The 20,497-nt window shown below is 46.7% G+C and overlaps 1 protein-coding gene across 2 annotated transcripts in view; it reads right to left on the bottom strand.

Annotated features, from left to right (window-relative positions):
- The window catches only part of Sorl1 (sortilin related receptor 1), a 162,761-nt gene that overhangs the window by 55,752 nt on the left and 86,512 nt on the right, over nt 1-20,497 (bottom strand). For both annotated transcript variants that reach the window (XM_052188613.1, XM_052188614.1), the window contains 7 exons: nt 17,728-17,900; nt 15,921-16,052; nt 14,073-14,164; nt 12,255-12,501; nt 11,480-11,618; nt 5,051-5,224; nt 2,990-3,103 (listed from right to left, as the gene is read on the bottom strand). In XM_052188613.1, the coding sequence (XP_052044573.1) occupies nt 2,990-3,103; nt 5,051-5,224; nt 11,480-11,618; nt 12,255-12,501; nt 14,073-14,164; nt 15,921-16,052; nt 17,728-17,900 (1,071 nt within the window). The remainder of the gene's footprint in view (nt 1-2,989; nt 3,104-5,050; nt 5,225-11,479; nt 11,619-12,254; nt 12,502-14,072; nt 14,165-15,920; nt 16,053-17,727; nt 17,901-20,497) is intronic.

Raw genomic sequence — 20,497 nt, 5'->3', positions numbered from 1 at the left:
ATACAAAATGACAAGACTGTAGGGGATTCTGGTCAAAACCTGAGTGCCTGGCACCCACCCAGCTGGAGGACTCTGTTTAACGGAGTAAAATGCCTGATAATGTCGCTCCCAAGTCGCCAGCAAGGGATGCCCCCTCCGCTCTTCTGCTGCAGCCGACAGGGTGCCTCAGCAGAAGCACCCTGCCACACTTTCCCTGTTCTACAACCTGGTCTGCAGACAGGGCTTTGCTCACCATCTGGACAGGGGTACAGGCATAGCCCTCCTTGATAAGGAGGCCATGAGAGACAGATCTGGCCCCTCTATCTGGTTCCCAGGGGAGAGGTTTCAAATGCTCCCCACTCTTTATCACCTCACCCCTGTCACATCTGACATGTGGAGACTTAAGCCAAGTGAGTTCAGATATGTGAGTGAGAGGGCAACAAAGGTTGTCTAAAGGAAAGATGGGGTGGGGAGTACTGCAATCCTCAACTGACAGACACCAAAGAAAGAGGACAGAGCCAGCCCCATATTTCACCCACTGTAGGGGCTCCCACTGTGTAGAAATCTGTGAGATCAGTCACGGGGCTAGGGCTGTGGGAGGCCAGTGCTGAGGCCAGTAGCCACCTGCACAAACACAGAGGTCATGATTTCTGGGCTCATACAGAGCTGTTAGGAGACCATGAGCCCGGGGCAGAGGAAAGCTAGCCCACTTTTCTTTACTTCTCCTATGCCTAATGTCTGAGCTATTTCCCACAGGCCTATATGGAATATTTCCCTTCCATTATCTCCTTCATTTACTTAATAATATTTTTTAATGTTTTAAAAGAGCTTTTACCCGCACAAACATCACACCTTCCTGCAACAACATAGATACATGGAAAAGGCCTATTTAAAAAAAAAAATTAAAGACAGCCAGAGGCACAAACCCTTCCCAGTCTGCCACTTAAGATACTCCTTTGCACCACCACAGCAGGGCCCACAGAATCAATTAGCCAGGGCTTATAAGGGTTCACAGAGACGGAGGTGACAATCGGGGGGGGGGGTCCTCTGCATATACGGTATGGTTGTATAGCTGGGTGTTTTATGGGACTCCTAACAGTGGGAGCAGGAGCTGTCTCTGACTCTTTTTACTGCTTTTGGGACCCTTTTTCTCCACTGGATTGTCTCAGCCAGCCTTTTTATGAGGGTGTGTGCCTGGTCTCATTATAACTTGTTATGCTGTGTTCTGTTGATATCCCTGGGAGGCCTGCTCTATTCTGAAGGAAAATGGAGGAGGAGTGGATCTTGGGGAGAGGGGTGGTGAGAGGGACTGAGAGGATAGGAGGGAGAGGAAACTGGTGTTGGGATGTAATATAGGACAGAAGAACTAATATAGCTCTTTCCCCGGATGGGAAACTTGCATACACTGAGGTCAAGGGAAAATGGGAGTATATAAAGCTCATACGAAACTCCTAACAAGCCAAAGATGGTAGGTAAGGACATCACAAGGCCCAGGTGAACCTAAAGAGCTACCTTAGATGCAAACTAGATAAGCTTGCTCTAAAATCATTAATCCGTGTTAAGGGACATGGATCCCCAGCATGTGCCCCATGGAAGGCCTACACAATCTGCCAGGACCCACAGGCTTCCCTCATCAGCCTGTTCTACAGAGAGCCTCTGGGTAGCCAGGGGTAATGGATACGAAGCACAGGCTTGGCGTGGTCTCTGGGTTCCCTGCTTGCAGTCGGGATCCCTCTCATCCAGTTCATTGTGCTCACCGTTTATCCTTCCAAAGGCAAGTCCTTACCACAGCACATGGGTGGTTCCTGTCTACTGTTCCAGCAACACCCACAGAACTGCAGATCTGGGCTATGCATCGTATCCTACCTGCCCTGTCATCCATGGGAGGGGGAGCACAAGGCTCCGTGGTCATCACTCTACCTCTGCTCAGTGCTCCCCATGCTCCTCAGACGACCTCGCTGTGCATACAGGAGCCGATGGGGGTGCCTTTCCAGGGCAATACAGTAACTCATCCTGGCATGCAGGCCTCTACTCAACTGCCCACTGGCTTCTCAGACGCAAACTTCCCTACCTACTGGAAACCCAGCAAAGACTCCGAGATAGAGGTGCTAAGTATCAGTGAGTGTATGTCTTTATGAAGAAATTCAAAACCATTCAAACCTACGCTGGGAAAAGAGAACCAAAGCTAAGCAGATGTCTGTCTCTAAGCCTGTAAAATGGAGCTGGGCCTTAGAAGCCTCTCAGTGAAAAGGTCATTTGAACATGACACACCTACCAACGTTCCTCCACATTCCAGGCCCCACGGCTCCCCTGACCAGTTATAACAGGCTAATCTCTCTTCAGCCTGGCACGCCCCTGCATCACCTAACAGAAGCAGCATAGGAGGTGACACCTGTTGCCTGGCTTTGAAATGTCTGAGTGCTGAATTTGTTTTTTTTTTTTTTTTAGGATAATACAACTTTTAATAAAACTATTATAGTAATCTCAAAGACAAGGTAAAAATCACTGAGTAACAACCATCTAGAGTAAGTAGTTATTGTCATAAATAGGGTAGGAAAAGAAGCGGTTAGCCTGGAGATTAATGATGCATATAGCTCCTCAAAGATGACCAGGAACCTTACGGCTGGAATCTAAGAATATGCAGCCAAATCAAAAGCTGGCTTCTTACCACAACTAGCCCATGACCATCCCAATCCTTCTCTCTTACAGGACCCTTCTGTGACAACAAATCAAATCATGTCATGCACCTCTCAGCTACCAGTGACAACACCCGGTAGTACGGTGAAGACACCAAACTCAACAACCCATGTTGTCCAGTGAGCTCAGTTTCAGCCTTACACATGTAACAAATTGATAGCATAACATATATTTATATGTGGGGTTTCTGCCAAAATCCCATCCATTTAGATAAGCACCATAGCAGTGTCCAGCCAGAACCCCAAACTATAGGCCTCGGGCCAGAAGGACCAGCCAGACCCCTGAGCAATGGTGCCTATGCCTGGAGACTCACGGCAGTTTCTCTCGTCACTCATGTCTCCACAGTCATTGTCGAAATCACACCACCAAATGCTGTTGATGCAGTTGCCGTTGCTGCAGCGATACTGGTTACGAAGACAGGTGTTCTCTAAAACAGGGGGAGGAGGGGAGCCAGGGTTATTCTTCGTCCACCGGACCACAAAAACATTCTCTTCTAGGTTTCCTTTTTCTCTTCCCCCAACTGCATTCTGCTACGGATGGGATGGAGCAGGGGACGGAAGGTCCAAGTGGACATGCATGCATGCACAGGAGACAGGAAGCACACAAGCACACACACACACACACATATGTACACACACACACGTGCACGCACATATACACACACCCTTCACGAGCCTCTTTCTTTCCTCTTTAAATCAAAACTGAAGAAGAGGCGGGCTGCCAGTGTGTGGAGGTGAGTACTATGAAGAAAAGGAAAAGGCTGATAGCAGCTGGGTCTCCCGGGAAACAAGAGGCCATGTCTACAGAGCATCAGACGTACCCAGGCCATCCGCCTACAGCGATAATATGCACCTATTTGGCTCTGTGTACTCACGACTTCCACGTTCAAGATTCAGCTAACCAAACACCAGAAATATGCAGGGGGTGGGGGAGGGATCGCATCTGTACTGCACCTGGACAAACTTTGTTCTCCTTGATATTATTCCCTGAACTGTAGTAGGTATTATCAGCAGTCTAGAAGTGATCTAACGTATACAGTAGGCTGGATATGTGTTACGTGCTCTTCTACAAAGGAAATGCATCCAGCGGGTTACATGCAAATCCTATGCTCTTATACAAAGCACTTGAGGATCCATAGAATCTATTACCCCAGAAGTCATGGATTTGGGGTTAGGAAGGGATGATTTTATGTAGTTAGACAATAGTTATATATCCGTGTATATACTACTTTAATAAATAAGCAGCTTACTAAGATTTTATGATTTTTTTCTTTTTTTGGTCCCATGGTTCCTTTGAAGCAAGAATTTACAGAGGACATAAAAGCTTCGTTCAGCACACTGGGTCAAGGACACCAGTAGCTGTGTGGACAATCTAAAGCATTCCGATGGTGACTAGAGAAACCTTTCTGCCCTCTTCTTATAATTTACTGTTGACTTTCTTTCCAAATAGCTTTAAGACGCCATTAGGAGCATGAAAGGAAGCTTCCTGTTTCTGAGGGAGGGAGGGTCATCTTTTCTCCATTTGTATTTCTTAGAGAAACTGGCTAATAAAGCCTCTATTGTACACTCGCCTGCCCTGGCCTCAGACAAGTGTGGTTAGGACTGCTAAGTAAATATGACCCAGAGAAGAAGGAAAACACAGGAATTCAGCCATCAATCCATGAACTTCAGGCCAGACCACCTTTCCTAGACTCAGGCTGACAGGAATATGAGGCTTGAAACTGGGGGGGTGGTGAGGTGGGGTGGAGAGGTGGGGGTAGGGGTGGCAATAAGATAAGGGTTGGGGGACCTGGGTGAATTGAGGGGGTGTCAAGTCAAATTCTCTTTCTCTCTCTTTCTCTCTCTCTCTCTCTCTTTCTCTCTCTCTCTCTGTCTCTGTCTCTGTCTCTCTCTCTCTCTCAAAACATTTATTCAAATTCTAACTGGTTAAAGAGAAGGCTCCTACTGTCACTGACTTGCTCACAGCTTGGAAGTCAAGACTTTTAGACCTCTGCCAAGCCTGATTCCGAACATCTGGGCCATTCCAAGCTCTGTAACGGCAGACAGAAAGCACTCTGCTCTGACAGAGTTTAGCCAGTTACATTTGGAAGGCAAGCTGCTCCGTGGTTGCACAGAGGAATACACAGAACAAAAGGGAGTTGGACCTGAGGGAGGCTGTATCACTTGCCATCAAAACAAGGGCCACAGCTATGATCTTTATATGAACGGCCTGAGACTGCTGTGAAGAGCCAGAGGCTTTACAGCCTGGACCAGAATACCTCTTGGTATCTAACAGGTATCATTTCCACCTGGGACATTTTCTAATATCCAAAACCTAGGAACTACTGGGATCAACAAAGAACGGAAAAAGAGCATAGGGAAAACCAGGGACACACCTTCTTTGACACAGGTGTTGTTCTTCCTCTGATAGCCCTGAGGGCAGTCACACATCAGGTCCCCAGAGGGAAGGACACTGCTGGTCACACCTTCTGGACACCTGCAGCTTTTGCTGTTGTTGGCTTTAGGAAGGCACAGTAGACTGCAGGGCTGAGGCACGCAGGCATTGCTTCCTGGAGAGAAAACACAGAAGGCACACTTAGGTTAATACATACGTGCCGTGGGGCAGCCGGAGAACGGGAGCCACTGAAAGTTGTCTCACAGATCAAGTGGTGGGGACCTTAGAAAATTTCTGAAGCATCAACCACATTGGTAAACCTCTGTTTGGAGGCCTACGTAAGGGCCTAATCCTCACAGTGAGGGCTTCTCAATGACCTCTCTATAAGACTGCGTGGGCCTATGGGACTAGAGAAAATGGCTCAGTCATTAAGAGCATTTGTTCTTGTAGAAGACCCAGGTTCCATGCCCAGCGCCCGCAGGGTTCACAGACAGCTCCCAGCCATCTGTAGCTCCAGTTCTATGGTTTTGACACCTTCTGACTTGTGTGGGTACCAGGCAAGCACGTGGCGCACATTCTTACATGCAGACAAACACTCAAACACATACAAACAAAGTTAAAAAGATGGGTGGGGCTGCGGAATTAAGTTACCGTAGGCTTCGCAATCACCTGTTAAGTTGGAGTGACAGCATGGTGACCTACGGTGGCACTCAGAAGCCTAATCTGTGTAACCCGCAGCTGTGGTGGGTCTGCCATTACAGTCTGCAGATCCAGGATGCCAAGGGAGACAGGAACAAGCTTCTCCTCTAGGAAAGGTGGCTTTGCAAACCCATCTGCAGTCACCTGAGGGTTCAGGCAGATCTCCCAACTTAGAGACCCTTGCTGTTAGGTTTTAAACTCAGACAAATCCCTGAGGTTTTTTGATATGTTACATATCAAAATGGACACTGGACTCAGGTTCTCTCCGCATCCCCCCAGTCCCTTCCTGTCACAGGGTCCTCCTGGCTGGCACACCCTGCTCCCAATCCTGAACTCTTCTGACCAGGGGCTGGGCTGCTCTTCCTATATGATCTAACTGTTTTAGTCACCTGCCCTCCTTGTCCATTTGGACTCCTGGATGCTGCAGCAGGTCCCTCCTGTCCCTTTCCCTCTTCCTCTCTTCTCCTGGCACAGCACAACCTGATCTTGTGCATTCTGCTCTCTCCCGCATATCCCCGCCTCTGGCTCTGCTCTCCCACATATCTACAGTAAACCTTCTCCACCACCATACCTAGAAGCAGTCATGTTCCTTTCCTTTTCTTTCTTGTCTCCACTCACTGGCTACCTTCCTTGTCTTTCGATAACATTTTTTACAGGCTCCAGCTTGAATGGGTTTTGCTCTTCAGAACCCGAATGCCATTCCATTGAAATATATACCTAGATAATGGTCTCCCCTTCTCAAGTCCTTTGTGCCACAGCACAGCTAACAGGCTGAGAAACCACACATAAACCTGATTAGCCACTATCCTACAATAAATCCACACAAGGGCCGGGTACTATACTGATCTAACTACTCTGCTGATCTTTCCCCTGGGTCAGCTTAGCAAAAAAGAATTCCAGAGAAGATGTCCAAAACGCCACAGCACACATGCACCCTTGGGCTCTCACAGAAAAACATGGCCAAATTGCTTTCCTGCCTTCCACCCCTCTCCCACTAGAAGCAGAGGATACCACACTTATTTTCTAATCAGAAGCATGGCCCATGAGGCACTGAAATTGTAAAGTGTATGTATCGTTTTCTTTTGCTCATGGTTTTAATCGTGAAATAGGAAAATAAGCATGAAAATATTTTTACAAAACTCATTGTCTGGTTCTTTGGTTGGGTCATTTCATAGACATATCTCCTCCCACACCTCCCAGAAATCCACATGATTTGTTTCCATGCATCTAAGACTTAAGCTAGGCTGGAAAACGAGTCTCATAGATAGTTTAGTTTCTTTTCCTGTTTCTGACAAAGCAACCTAAAGGAGAAGGGATTTCTTTGTGCTTTCCCACAGGGAACTGGTGAAAGAGAGAGTTTGAGGGAGCTGGGCCTTTGTGCACACCGAGAGCAGAGAAGGATGGAGGCGGTATTGATATTCACTTCCATTTGTTTGTTTATTCGGTCCAGGACCCCAGCCAGCGCATGGTGACATGAATCATATGAACATTCTCCCAACTCAACTAACGTGATCAAGATAACCCCCGGCAGATATGACCAGACCCCCATTTGGAATGGGATTCCAGATTCTGTCAGGTTAACAATTAACGTTAACCATCACAATAGATGACCATTGCCATTGACGGGGGCTTTGGGGGTATTGTTTAAAGTGGCATTGCAAATAAAAGTAAAATGATTTAGTGATGATATCATTTTGATGCTAAGAAAAAGAGTAAGAGGCACTATACATATACACACATATATATATACATGTATATATGCATTATATGCATGCATGCAAATATGCATATATGTATATACACACATACATAAACACATGTGTACTCACCCACAGAGAAAATTTCACATGATAAAACATTGGAAAAGACTCCAGCAAATGACTCAGTCTACCATAGGAGCCTCAGTGCCAGCTTGCCAGAACAGAAGCCTAAGATATCAGTTTACCCTGACACCTGTGGGAATCAGGTGTTCTGCTACCTCAAGAAGTCCCACATTGCTCACTATAGGCGTTGACACAGGGCTACCCCCAATGACAAGCAACACAAGTTGTGCTGTGTGTTCAAACCACTCAGTGGTCCAAGGAAAGGAGGGCTGACGGACTCAGTCCGTTAAACATGCTCAGTTACAGGATGATTTCACATGAACTGTGCCCATAAAATGCCATGACTAGGATTATCACATGCAGAATGAATGTCCCCAGGTAGACAAGGAAAAGTGTGGGTCCTGTTTAAAGAAGCTGAAGCAGGCAACGCTGTACAGCACTGCCAGGATGAGAGCTCACGCAGGGCAAGACCGAGCATGCCGCCAGGTCTGAGGAGAAGAACTGGGCAGGGCAGAGCATCCCAGCCACCACGAAGACACAGAGCAGAACATGGGTGTGCTACATGAGGAGGCCCCAAGGAAACGGAGGGAGAATCCACCATAGACCCTTTACACAGGACGCCAGCAGTGTGCGGTATGATGACCGTTATCCCGTGTGAAGAAGAGGCAGATGCCCCTTTAGAAGACTTAGCCTAGGACATCCTCATAAGGCACAATCAGGACACTTTCAGATTTTCTCTTTGGAACATTCTTCCCGAATCCATTTAGGAATCCAAAACTGCCACCATCTCACTTAAATTTCTAAATATTTAGCAATTACCAAATTCATGTTGCCTCAAGAAACAGATATCCACACCCACGTTCACAGGTGCTGGGAAACCTGTCTTTATGGTAGGCTCTGAAGAAGAATTAAAAGAATTCCAAAATGCTTCAAGCCCTGGCAGTACCAACTAAAGAGACCCATAATCTTGCAAAATGACCGCTTTAAAGGATGAAAGAGAATCTTCCTACCAGGAGAAACAGTGGCAGCTCTGTGGCTCTGCCTAAAACCAGCCAGATAGCAAGACCAGAAACGCCTTCCCCAACAAGTATCTCCTGACTCCCTGACTGCTCCATGCAAACCAATTTTTTATTCCAGTTAGGCACCCATCAAACTGCAGAACTCTGATTGCTGTCACATCAGGAAGGCACTGCTATTCTTTTCTTTGGGGGGGGGGGTGGTTTTCTTGTTTTTATGTAAGTACACTGTTGCTGTCTTCAAACACCCTAAAAGAGGGCATTAGATCTCATTATGGATGGTTGTGAGCCACCATGTGGTTGCTGGGATTTGAACTCAGAACCTTCAAAAGAGCAGTCAGTGCTCTTAACCGCTGAGCCATCTCTCCAGCCCTGAACCTAGCTTTCATGTGAGAAGACAATGAGTGTGTGGGAAGGCATATGGACTGGGGAAAAGCCAGTGATGCCTACACAAGCCTGTGAAACTCAGTGTGGTGTGGGTGACAGAGCTATCCCCTAATAAACACACCTACCATTGTTTTATGCTTGGTTAATAGAAAGTCCTACGCATGTTAGGATTGAATGACAAAAATAGCAAAGGTGGGTGGCCTGGCACTCGGGGGCTCCCCGAATGCATCCTGCACTGGGGTACCCTCTCAGGGTGCTACAGAGGCAGGGAGGGTAATGTCAACAAGCCTATGGATGAGGGGCCTGAACAGCACTGGTAACCTCACCTTGGAAGCATTAAACTCAAACAGGCTGTCTAACACACTGGAAGCTTGCTTTTGTCAGGAAAAGTCCTGCTTGGTCCTGAAGAAGGATACAAGAGAATCCCAAATGTGGGGCAAAGAGATACACTAAGAGCTGATCTTGCATCCCTGTCTGCCTGCGTTCCTTCAAGCTAGCCTTTCCTCAGGTGCAGACACTGTCCCACCCAACCCCCTCAATCACTCTTCTCTAGCTAGTTCAAGTGACAATCACTCCTTAGAACAGGAAGGAGAAACAACACTTCTGGGGTTCAGCCGCAGACTGCACCTCCCTGCTCCCCAGGGACTGGGTGTGACCGCCCCCCAGCCATGCTTGAGCTGCTGGCCTAAGAGGCAGCCAAGACAGGAAGTGGGGAGCCTGAGTTGATCAGACTCACTGAAACAGTGCTATCGAGACTGCTGGGGGCATACCCAGCGTGCTGTGTGCACCCACAAAAATGGAGCCATGCTCTTCTGGACAAGGTGGCATCTTAGAGAACATTTTTGCAGACTGGGAAGTGGAGCAGCAGGGGTGGCATCCTGCATCCCAGGACTAGAGAGAATGGTGCTGAGGCTGAGAAGCAGGGCCCCATCACCCTGCCCTACTTTAAATCAGTTATCTCTCAAGGTTGAGCTGGAGCTATATAATATCCTGTCTCAAAAATACAAAAAAAAAAAAAAGAAGAAGAAGAAGAAAAAAAACTAAAACCACAAAACCATAAAAAATGGGTGCCTCTTCTTCTTCTTCTTTTTTTTTTTTTTGTTAAAGCGGCTTCTCCATTTAGTGGCAGTTCTCACACTGGTGAGAACCTTTGGGAAGACTAATTAATATCTAGGATTTCATTCTTTGATCTGTAAACCACAGATCCTAATACCAACTCCCAACCGGCTGAGAAGTCACACAAACAATGCTGACTTAAGTTTGCACACAGCTTTGGAGTCCTTAAGGGAGTTCCCATGCTTTCTTCCTTAGTTCCAAAGGGATAACAGTGGTTATCTATAACTGTATTATTTTCCTTGTCAATTTTCTCTTCAGGTGGTAAGCCAAGAACAGCAAAACAGTGCCTATCACCCCTATAGTTCAAACAGGAAACCCAGCACTGTGTCAATAGAGGCAAGCCAGCAGACCCAGGAAGCTTTTTAACCCCATAGAGATAAGGAAGGTGTGCTTAAAAGGACTATTCTTCCCAGAAAAGCCACGCCTTTCTCCTAGAGAATCAGTCTCCTTCAAGATAAGCAAATAGGCAGTCAGGGAAGAAAGGAGGCTCCCATAAGAGTGATCTCAGCCTGCAGAACTGGCTGGCAGAAGGTCCTGGAATCCCAAGCCAATAGTTTTAGAAGTCCCTTAGCCAGGAGTGGTGGTGCACACCTGAAGGCCTAGTGCTCAGTGAGCTGAGGCAGGAGGATTGAAAGTTCTAGGACAACCTAGGTAACACCATGAAATTCTGTCTCAAAAATAAACAACAGAGACAATTAGGCATGATGGCACTGATTTCAGCACTTTGAAGGCTGAGGCAGGGGGATGGCTGGCCTGGGCTTCACGGTGAGTTTCAGGCTAGGCTGAGCCGCAATGTGAGAATTTGTTTCTAAATGAAAATAAAGTCTGCTTATCCTTGCTTTCAACAAATAAGAACTAAGCACCTCCTACGTGCTGGGCACTGGCAAAACATTGAGAAGAGAAAACAAGACATTCATTTCCTGAGGTTCACACATTCAGCATGGATTATGAATGAAAAAAACTGCACAAAGTGTGGCCACAGATTTGGGTATGTGCAATGGGCACTGAAACATGTGGGCGTGTGAGCATCTGAGAACCCAGCATGCACCATTCCTTGTGAATGTGTCAGAGGGACTAAGCTCAAGATAGACCTCTCGCAGCTACAGCCAGAAGCCCATACCACCCACCACTGAGAAGCCACGGGCAGGAAGAGGGCATAATCACCCACTAAGCACCAGCACTCCAGGCAGGCAGAACTTGCTGTCTTCCAGCTGTTTGTGTATCATTAGAAAAGAAATTAAGATGCCATTAGGAAGAAATTAAATAATGTGCATGCTGTCGTGTCAACAGAGAGGCAAACCGCCAGCTCTCGCTCCGAGTCAAGACTGCCCACACTCAGCCCCTTTCTGGAGACCAAGTCTGGGGAGGTAGAAGGGGAAACTGCCTTACCAGCATTCTTTCCCTTGTAGAAAATCTTCATGTCCATCAGGCCCGTGAGCTGGCTTGCTAGACTCTCCACTTGGGATCTGCCGTACTTCGAAGCCCTGAAGATGCTGAGCTGTGACCAGTCATCCCAGTAGATCTCATTCTAAAGAGAAAACCTTTGCCTGTTAATCTAGTTCAATGGTCCTTCTTTTGGACACTTCAGGAGGACAAGGAGCACTCCATCCCGCCACTATGCCGGGACAACAGATGATCACTGAATAATGGGCCTGGTCAAAATTTCACTTAAGTGCAAGGGTCAGTGGTTTTATTGAAACCTCACCAACAGGAAGAAAAGGCTATCTAGTACTCGTTTAGTTGGACCACAGGAAGGTGGCTCAGTTTTAAAATATGCATCCCCATTCTAGGTAGCCGCATTTGCTCCCTGGGGTGAGAACGACTGGAAGGTTACCTAGGTGGCACACAGCATCAGTCAGCAGGGGGCAAAGCAGGGGAGGAGAACGGAACTGAGCCGAGGCCCCAGGCAGTGCAAAGCAAAGAGAGTCACTCAGAGGAGGAGGCCTCAACCTTCAACCTTTTGAAATGTGAGCAGTGGCAGAAGCCTACATCTCTCCATAAACGATGCAGACAAGTTAGTGCAAATTTGGAAGGCAGACAGTTTTCAAGACCTCAGACCAACTAGGCAAAAGCCCAACAGGCCTCAGCTCCGCCCGCGCCTAGCCATGTTCTTCCCCTTCTCTGGCAGATTTGCATGTGAGCGAATGACAGGACAAGGACTCACCTTAAAGACAGCAATGGCGTAAGGGTGTGGGAGGTTGTCAAGGATGACTGAGCGCTGCTGGCCACTGAAGGTGATGCGCTCAATACAGTCCAGGTAAGCATCCGTCCAATAGATCCACTGGCCGTCCACGGAGATGCCATTGGGCCACTTTACGTCCTCTGACACAAGGCGATAGGCAGCGGAGCCATCCATGTTGCTCCGGTAGATCCCAGGCTTCAAGTCTCCCCAGTCAGTCCAGAACATCACCCTGGTCAACACAGGGATCACACAATCTCATCAGAACGACACAGGACAGCCTTGGTTCTACTTCCCAGAGGTAAGTAACGCCTCAGGGCAATCATAATATTATTAGCTGTCTGTCTTAATATTTGACATTCATTCAGAAATGTAGTTGAACCTGACTCAAAAATTCACCTACTCAAGTCGGCTTATAATCACACTATTCCAATACTATACAAAGAAATGCACATATATACATGCTAATCCAAATGCTAATTGGCAGAGGAAGTGATATGTAATATTATACAATAGAATATACCTATTGCAATGCCCCCCAGTATATTGAATACAAAATAGCTTGAAATCTATATATTGTATGCGCTACTTAATTTTTGACAATGACACAAACTAGAGTCACCTCAGAAGGAGCAGCTTCAGTTAAGGAACTGCCTTCATCAGACTGGCCTGGAGCAAGCCTGTGGGCCATTTTCTTGATTCATGATTGATACAGGAGGGTCCAGACCTCTGTGGGCAGTACCACCCCTGGGCAGGTGGCCCTGGGTTCTATAAGGAAGCCGGCTGAGCAGGCCGCTGGAAGCGATCCTGTAAGGGTGGGCTTCAGATTGCCTCATCGAGGGACTGCAACCTTCGAGCAAGATCAACTCCTTCCTGCCACCTCAGTTGTCATCCATGTTTTTAATGGAAGCAACTAAAGTGCTGCATATGCTCTGATAAGCCACTGTCATTCAATGCACATGTCCGCTGACGGCAGGAAATCACAGATACACTGATTCTATCTGACAAGTCCTGTGTGTCACTAAGGGGCGCGCTATATTTGATGATCATGATTGAACACCAGTAAAAAGACTGAATAATGCAAGCAAAAAAATTAATAGAGGCAATTATGTATGACTAACTATGACTATTACGTAACAGTGATGTGATTACGTCCCAAGCATGTAGGAGGATGAAGGGTAACGAATGAGAACAGAGCCGACTTGAGCATCCTTTCAAGGTCCTCTCTTCTCTTACAATATCTTGACCCGAGCCAACAGATTTCTTTTAGAATGTTCTTTTTAAAACAGTGTTAATTCTCAATCATAAATACACACAGAGAGAAAAGCTAACACAGTGTTTCCTTCTTAGTAATGTTTGCTGTGATGAAGTTGTTAGTGAAACACAGTCATGCGTACCCCGTGTGCACATAATTTTAAGTATGAAAGCCTGCACATGTAGGGAGTTCTGTGTGTGAGAATGACTGATCAAATTAAATGTTTATGAGATTCATGGAAACACAAGATTAAAAAAAAAATATATCCTTATAATTTATCAGTGGCCTGCCTGGTTTACAGACTCTCTTTCATGTTACCTTTCCTATTGAAACACCCCACAGACGTGAGACATCTGGAGACATTAAGAGAGTTGGATGCTTTCTAATCAAATAACACTTTCTTATTGGACCACAACAAGCAAGCTATGGCTTCAAAGGCCTCAGTCAACAGGTCGTCTCCCCCACTATCACCAGAAGCAGAAACCCAGCCTCAAGTTTTCACTTGCAGTGGGCAGAATGCTAACTTCCCGTAGGTAGAACACACTTACCCTTCTTGGGGTACAAGGACTAGAGCCCTGGGCCGATCAAGCACAGAGGAATTGACAATTGTCAGTCGGAAGTCACCATCTGGATTGGCTACCTGACAAAACAAAGGGGGGAGATGGAGAGGGATCTAAGTTCCTTACAAAGTCCCCAGAACCAAAGACCTCCATGGGCCCTGCCTACCGCGTGCTCACTACACCTGCCCCTCTACTCCGGGGTTTCATTCTAGAACCATCGGGAAGCCTGCCTTGATTGCCAATCAGAAGGTGCTGATCATGTCCGTGGTTGAGGTCAAATTTCACATGGGCTGAAGGAGAAGCTAGGATTCTGTGCTCCCTGACTCCAACCCCGGAGCACAACAACTTGCACAGAGGTAACTGTTGTGGGGCCTCAGAGTCCAAAAAGCTCCCGAAGTCTTACTCTTCAGCACCTGCCCACATCTTCCTGCATGCTTTAAACCATCCTAGATCACCTGCAATTCCTACGACAGTGCTGGTGCTAAGTAGTAGGTGAGTTGCTCAGAAATGTGCAGACACAGGAAAAGATGTCTGCACACTCAGTACTGTCCTGGTTTTGTTTTGTTTACTATTTTTGATTCATGGATGTGAAACCACAGATTTGGAGGGGCGACTGAACTATTCTATATGCCAATCCCTTCTGCCAGGGTCTTGAGAGGATTCCCCTCCGGCATCAGGCTCAGCTCGGAGGCAGGAGTCCCCAGAAGCTCCCCCACTCACTCCGCCTCTGCGTGCCATCCACTCCCCAACCACACAATTGCCTGATTAACTAAATGTTCCTAGCAGAAGGGACAGGTTTCTTTATGTCCTTTCCACCGAGCAACTTCCTTTGCACGGTTTCCATTTGTTTTAAGACAAGCTCTCTGTGTACCTCCCTCCGGCTGGCCTTTTAACTTTATTATGTAGCCCAGGCCTGCCTCAAAATCTTGATCCTCCTGCCTCAGCCAAGTGCTGGGATTGCAGGAGTACACCAACAGACCTGGCTCCTTTAAACTAAAAGCTAATCAGAAAGAGAATGTGTGTGTCCTTCCCACTCCTTGCTCTCCAGACCAGGCCTGGCGTGTCACCTGCACCAAATGGCACTCAAAGTGTGAGCAAATGAGACTCGTCCTCACACTCGGAGAAAAGGAAGTTTCAGGAAGGCCCTTGCTGCGTGTGCCTCGGCTGGCAAGATGATACGTGGATCCAGGGCAGCCTCCCCAGCCTCTGTCTCCGTCTCACTACATGTCATGCAGCTCTCTGTGTCTCCTCAATAACCTGCATGTCACGTCCCCATGCAGTGACAGTACCAAGAGCTACTGGGTCAGAATTCCAGGGCCTCGGCAGTAACCTGCGAGGCAGGGTGCACAGATGATTCCCTTACACACTACTTTGGGCGGTTCACAGGCCTTTCATCACCCTCACGGAACTGTGGCTATACAAGGTGGAACAGGTTTCTAGAAAGCTAATAGATAGATAGAGATCAATACGAATGACAGAGACATTGCTGCTTTTGATAATAATGGACTGTTATTGGTATGATGACTACAGCAGTATGAAATTATCATCATTATTGGTATTACAGGATGCTTCTGCTAGCCAAAGTACAAACGCTCATGGATCTTAAATGACACTTCAGGTTCCGTTAAATGGTCCTCGCATGGGTTCCTCAAGGTTACACATCCTGAGATGACCCCCCTTTCATCCCCTCAGAAGTTCGGCCCGCTTAGGCCCTCTAAACCCTGGGGAAATTTCCAAAGTGCTATGACACACTGCTTCCTATTTTCGTGTCAAATCTGGCTCAGAGCCCAGCTGCTCCACCTGCTTGCTTAATGAAGAGCCCGGGAATACTCATACCTCGATCTTTTTAAAGCCGGCATCCACCCAGTAAAGCAATTGGCTGAGGGGTTCGAAGGCCAACGCCTCCACAGTCTCCAGGCCGGAGTTGATGATCACCTCTTGCCCCGTGCTTCCATTCAAGCAGAGACGCTAGGAAGAGAACGCTGTAATCAACACTGTGAACTGTGTGGCTAACTCAAGGCTGGTCAGTCCCTCAGCAGTAACCCTGCCTTCAGCTAAGCCGGCCTGCCCAGGTCACGGGGTTTTATAGGAGTAAATGTGCAGATATAAGAAGATGTGTTAACAGAATGACAGACAGCTTCTGATCTGTTTCTATTACTGTGTGCTATTATTATAAATATAGATTAATAAAAACAATGCCCCTTTCAGAAAAATGATCTTTTTACTAAGACATGGGAGTCTGCTGTGTTTAAAATAAATGGGAAAAAAAAAACAAAAACAAAAAAACCAGACTGCAGCTCCTTTTTCCTTCTTCTGTCCCCTTTTATATAGTCCTTTATCTCTTGTAGGGCTCTTGGCCATCAGGTGTCACTGTTGGGGCAATTACGCTCAGTGGTCTCCCGAAACCCCAACCCTCACAATGTAAAACTTACCTTACCTATGGATTTTGGAACTAAGGATACAGTGAGCAAATGTGATAGCGCTCTTTTTGCTCTTGGTGAACCTAGGGACTTCTGCTTCCTAGACAAATGATCTACCACTGAGCTACGTTCCCAGGTTCAGCTCGGGATGGAGAGACGGCTCTGCAGTTTAAAGTGCTTCCTGCTCTTGCAGAAGAAAGTTCAGTTCTCAGCACCCACGTGGTGGCTAACTAAAGTGTCTGTTCCACAGTTCCAAAGGACACTTCTCTTGGCCTCCCCTGGTACCATACATGAATGCAGCACACAGACAGACAGACATGCAGACAAAACACCCACTGTACACAAAAAGTAAAATAAAAAAAAAATCTTTACAATGCATACATTTGACCATGAGTATACAGGTAATATCTAACCTATATAGAGATCTTTAATACCTATAGCCTTAACCTGGTGTGTGTATGTGTGGTTGTGTGTATGTAATTATATGTATGTGTGGCTGTTGTGGTTGTGTGGTTGTTTTATTTCTGTGTCCCGATCGCTGTGCCTGGGGCTTTATGTATACTGGGCAACTGCTGATCCACACAGTTGTATCTGGCTGAATCCATTCTCCCGCCCAAGTCCCCCACCATGCCCAGGCACTTCCTGGTTCTTTTCTGACCTCAGGAGAGCTAGAGAGGATAGATATGTGGACTGAAGATAACTGGAATGTCGCTACACGTTGACATGGAAGGGAAGATGCTAACAAGGAAGGTGACAACTGACACTCACACACTACCATCCCCAGAATCTTTCTAGCAGGAAACTAAGATCTTAGATGCAGTCAAAGATTCAGTTTTGGGGCATCCTTTCTCCTTCTCATAGAAGCAGAGGTAGGAAGGAAAAGAAAATTAAAACAGAAAACCAAAACTGGGCAGTGGTGGCGCATGCCTGTAATCCCAGCAATCTGGGAGGCCGAGGCAGGAGGATTTCTGAGTTTGAGGCCAGCCTGGTCTACAGAGTGAGTTCTAGGACAGCCAGGGCTATACAGAGAAACCCTGTCTTGAAAAAAACCAAATCAAAAAAAAACAAAAAACAAAAAAACCAGAAAACCGCAGTTTCCTCTAACAACCCAGAGATGGGTTGCCATGTGTAGACCTCTGCCTGCTCACCTTGCTTGAAGCCTGTCAGGACTGGACAGTCAGAAGCCACAGCCTCAAGACTTAACCAAGGACTGAGGGACCCACCTGGATGGTGTCTAGCGCCAGGTCAGACCAATACAGGCAGTTCCGTTCATAGTCGAAGTCCAGGGCCACAGCGGCCCGCAGCCCCGACAGAGGAATCTGCTCCACGGCTCCCGAGGCCAAGTCGTAGCGGTAGATGGACTTCCGCATGGCGTACAGGATGAACTCGTTCTCTTCTGCAGACACAAAGCAACCAGGATGGCCAGGGATGCTGAAGATCGCCAAGCAGGCCTGGCCTCCTTCCTACTTACACATACACCCCAACCCATAGTCACAAGGGTAGATCGAGTGCCAGAGCCTAGGAATCTAGGCTCAGGACACAGAACAAAATCACCTTTCCAACCTAGTAATTGCATTTCTTTATGTTTTCTTATACTGCAAAAACAGCAACAAAAAGAAAATTTCAACATCTATATTTCTGAGCTTTACCTACAGTTTTCCATCACACCTGTCAACGTGGTGGCAGGCTGGTCATTCCATATATCGTATCATGTGACTGCTCCAGAGCACCATTACCTCGGTGACACTTGGTGACTACTAAAGCTTTCCAGCCAAGTTTCCACACCCAGCATGCTCGCTCATACACACTATGGCCTGCGATGCTTTAGGTCCGACCTGATAAGCTTCCAAAGCAACAATCTATTTCTTCTGGAGTGATTACAAAATATTTGACAGAGTAATTACTGTTCTGTTTCTGCTGAACAAATGTTTACACAGTGTACTTCCTATGCACCACGCATGGTTTAATCCTCAAAACACCCGTGAGATAGAAGAATGAATATTAATTTGCTTAAGGACATGCAGCTAGGAAGCAAGTGGTCCAGACCCCAGAGCCTACACTTTAGCCTTTATACCACACTGCCTTTAATCCTGTGGATACTCACAATGCCATTTTTTAAGGCATATAGAGGATCAAAGTACTTTAGAGTTGTACCTAATGTTGGGCAACCAGTGATTTAAGGCCTAATACCCTCTCTTTCTACTTAGAAAATAGCACAGAAGCCATCACGGCCCTTCCACAGGAGGGCAGAGGAGCAGAGAGCATCTCTAGCTATAATAGCACCCATGGAACCTCTGGGTAGCTGACCGAACAGAGGTGCCCGAGGGCGGCCAGACTAGGAAGGATGTGTAAGCTCCACGCCCTTGAACATCACGTACACGCCCCTGTCTACTGGTTGCTCGTCTGTATCATCTGCAATGCCTTGTGTAGCGAGTAGATTTTAAAAGAACCCAGTCTAGATGCTGGGGAGAACAAAGTACGCAGTGTTCAGATGCTGCTTCTTGAGTGTGGGCCTGTCCAGATGTTTGTTACTGTGTCATCATCTCTCCAAATAGACTAACAATTAAAAACTCTTTAAAAAAAATGTAAAGCATCTACTGACGCTAGGCTACATGTGGGCTCAAGATGCAAACACAAATCCTTGCTTCATGCTTGCATTGGCTGCTGGGTTTTTGGTTTTATTTACTTTATTATTTTATTTTATTTTTGGTTTTTTGTTTGTTTGATTATTATGTTTTGTTTTCCCCTGTCTTGCCCTCATCCTCTTGACTCACTGAATTCACATATGCACGTAAGCTGCTTTATAAGACCCTCAGTACTGGGCCTGCAAGATGGCTCAGCAGCTTAAGACACTTGCTGCCAAGCCTGATGAACTGTGTTCAATCCCAGGAACCTACACAGTGGAAGAAGAGAATCAGCTCCCAGAAGTTGTCCTCTGACCTCTCCACCTGCACTCTGTCTCACTAATGCAATTCCCCTCCCCGCCACACACATACACACAAATAAATGTGATTTAAAAAAAAAAAAAAAGTCGGGGCTGGAGAGATGGCTCAGTGGGTTAAGAGCACTGACTGCTCTTCCAAAGGTCATGAGTTCAAATCCCAGCATCCACATGGTGGCTCACAACCATCCATAAAGAGGTCTGACACCTACAGTGTTGTTACATATAATAAATAAATAAATATTAAAAAAAAAAGTCTCCAATACTGATAACAATACATTGAAACCAAATCCACTAAGTCCGAGTAGGCAAAACACTTGTTTACTTTGTACGACGTACTGGGCCTGGTTCCTATCATGGCTTCTTGAAAGCTTTAAATAAGAAAGAAATCTATAAAAAAAAAAAAATCTCAAAGAAGGAAAAGTTTGTTTCTTTTTCTTTGCTTTTCACCTTGCTTCAAAAATACTCAAGCATCACTCCATGGGAACTAAATGTCACCTTTGGGCTGACACTAATTCCAAGGCAGAGGACAGGAAGATGGAGGTCACAGGACGCAAGCCACGTGCCGGGCAGTGAGATTTCTGACCCACACCCTTTGGCAGCACCCAGGACCCTCACTGCTCCTTTGTTTCTTCTAAGAAGCCAGTGCCCTTAGAGCACAGTGCAAGACAGGAGACGCCTGTGCAGGAGGCGGGGGTGGAAAAGCATGTAGTGCTTCCACGTGTGGCTTCTGCCCCAGAGAAGGAACAGAGGGTTTGGCTGGTGCCGTCATGCAAAGGCTCAGCCTTAGAAAGATACATTGTCACAGTAATCATAAAAAAAGAAAAATCCGCTACATTTTAAAACTCCTTCCAGATGCCCACATTACCTCATCTTTGCAATGGTATGCTTCCCATTAGGCCTAGAAAATGTCTTTTCCCCTGAGTACTTCCCTGCTTGCATTTAGGAGAGGAGACTCCTCTATTTCGTCCCCTGCTCTCTATCAGAAGAGAAAATAGTTTTCTTGCCTGTCCTGGTGGCTTTATACAAACAACCATGCTCCTTGCTGAATT

This window comes from Apodemus sylvaticus, chromosome 7 (assembly GCF_947179515.1).
Source record: "Apodemus sylvaticus chromosome 7, mApoSyl1.1, whole genome shotgun sequence".
NCBI lineage: Eukaryota > Metazoa > Chordata > Mammalia > Rodentia > Muridae > Apodemus > Apodemus sylvaticus.
The sequence above is the reverse complement of the archived record's forward strand: the minus strand, read 5'-3'. Positions and strand labels throughout refer to the sequence as shown.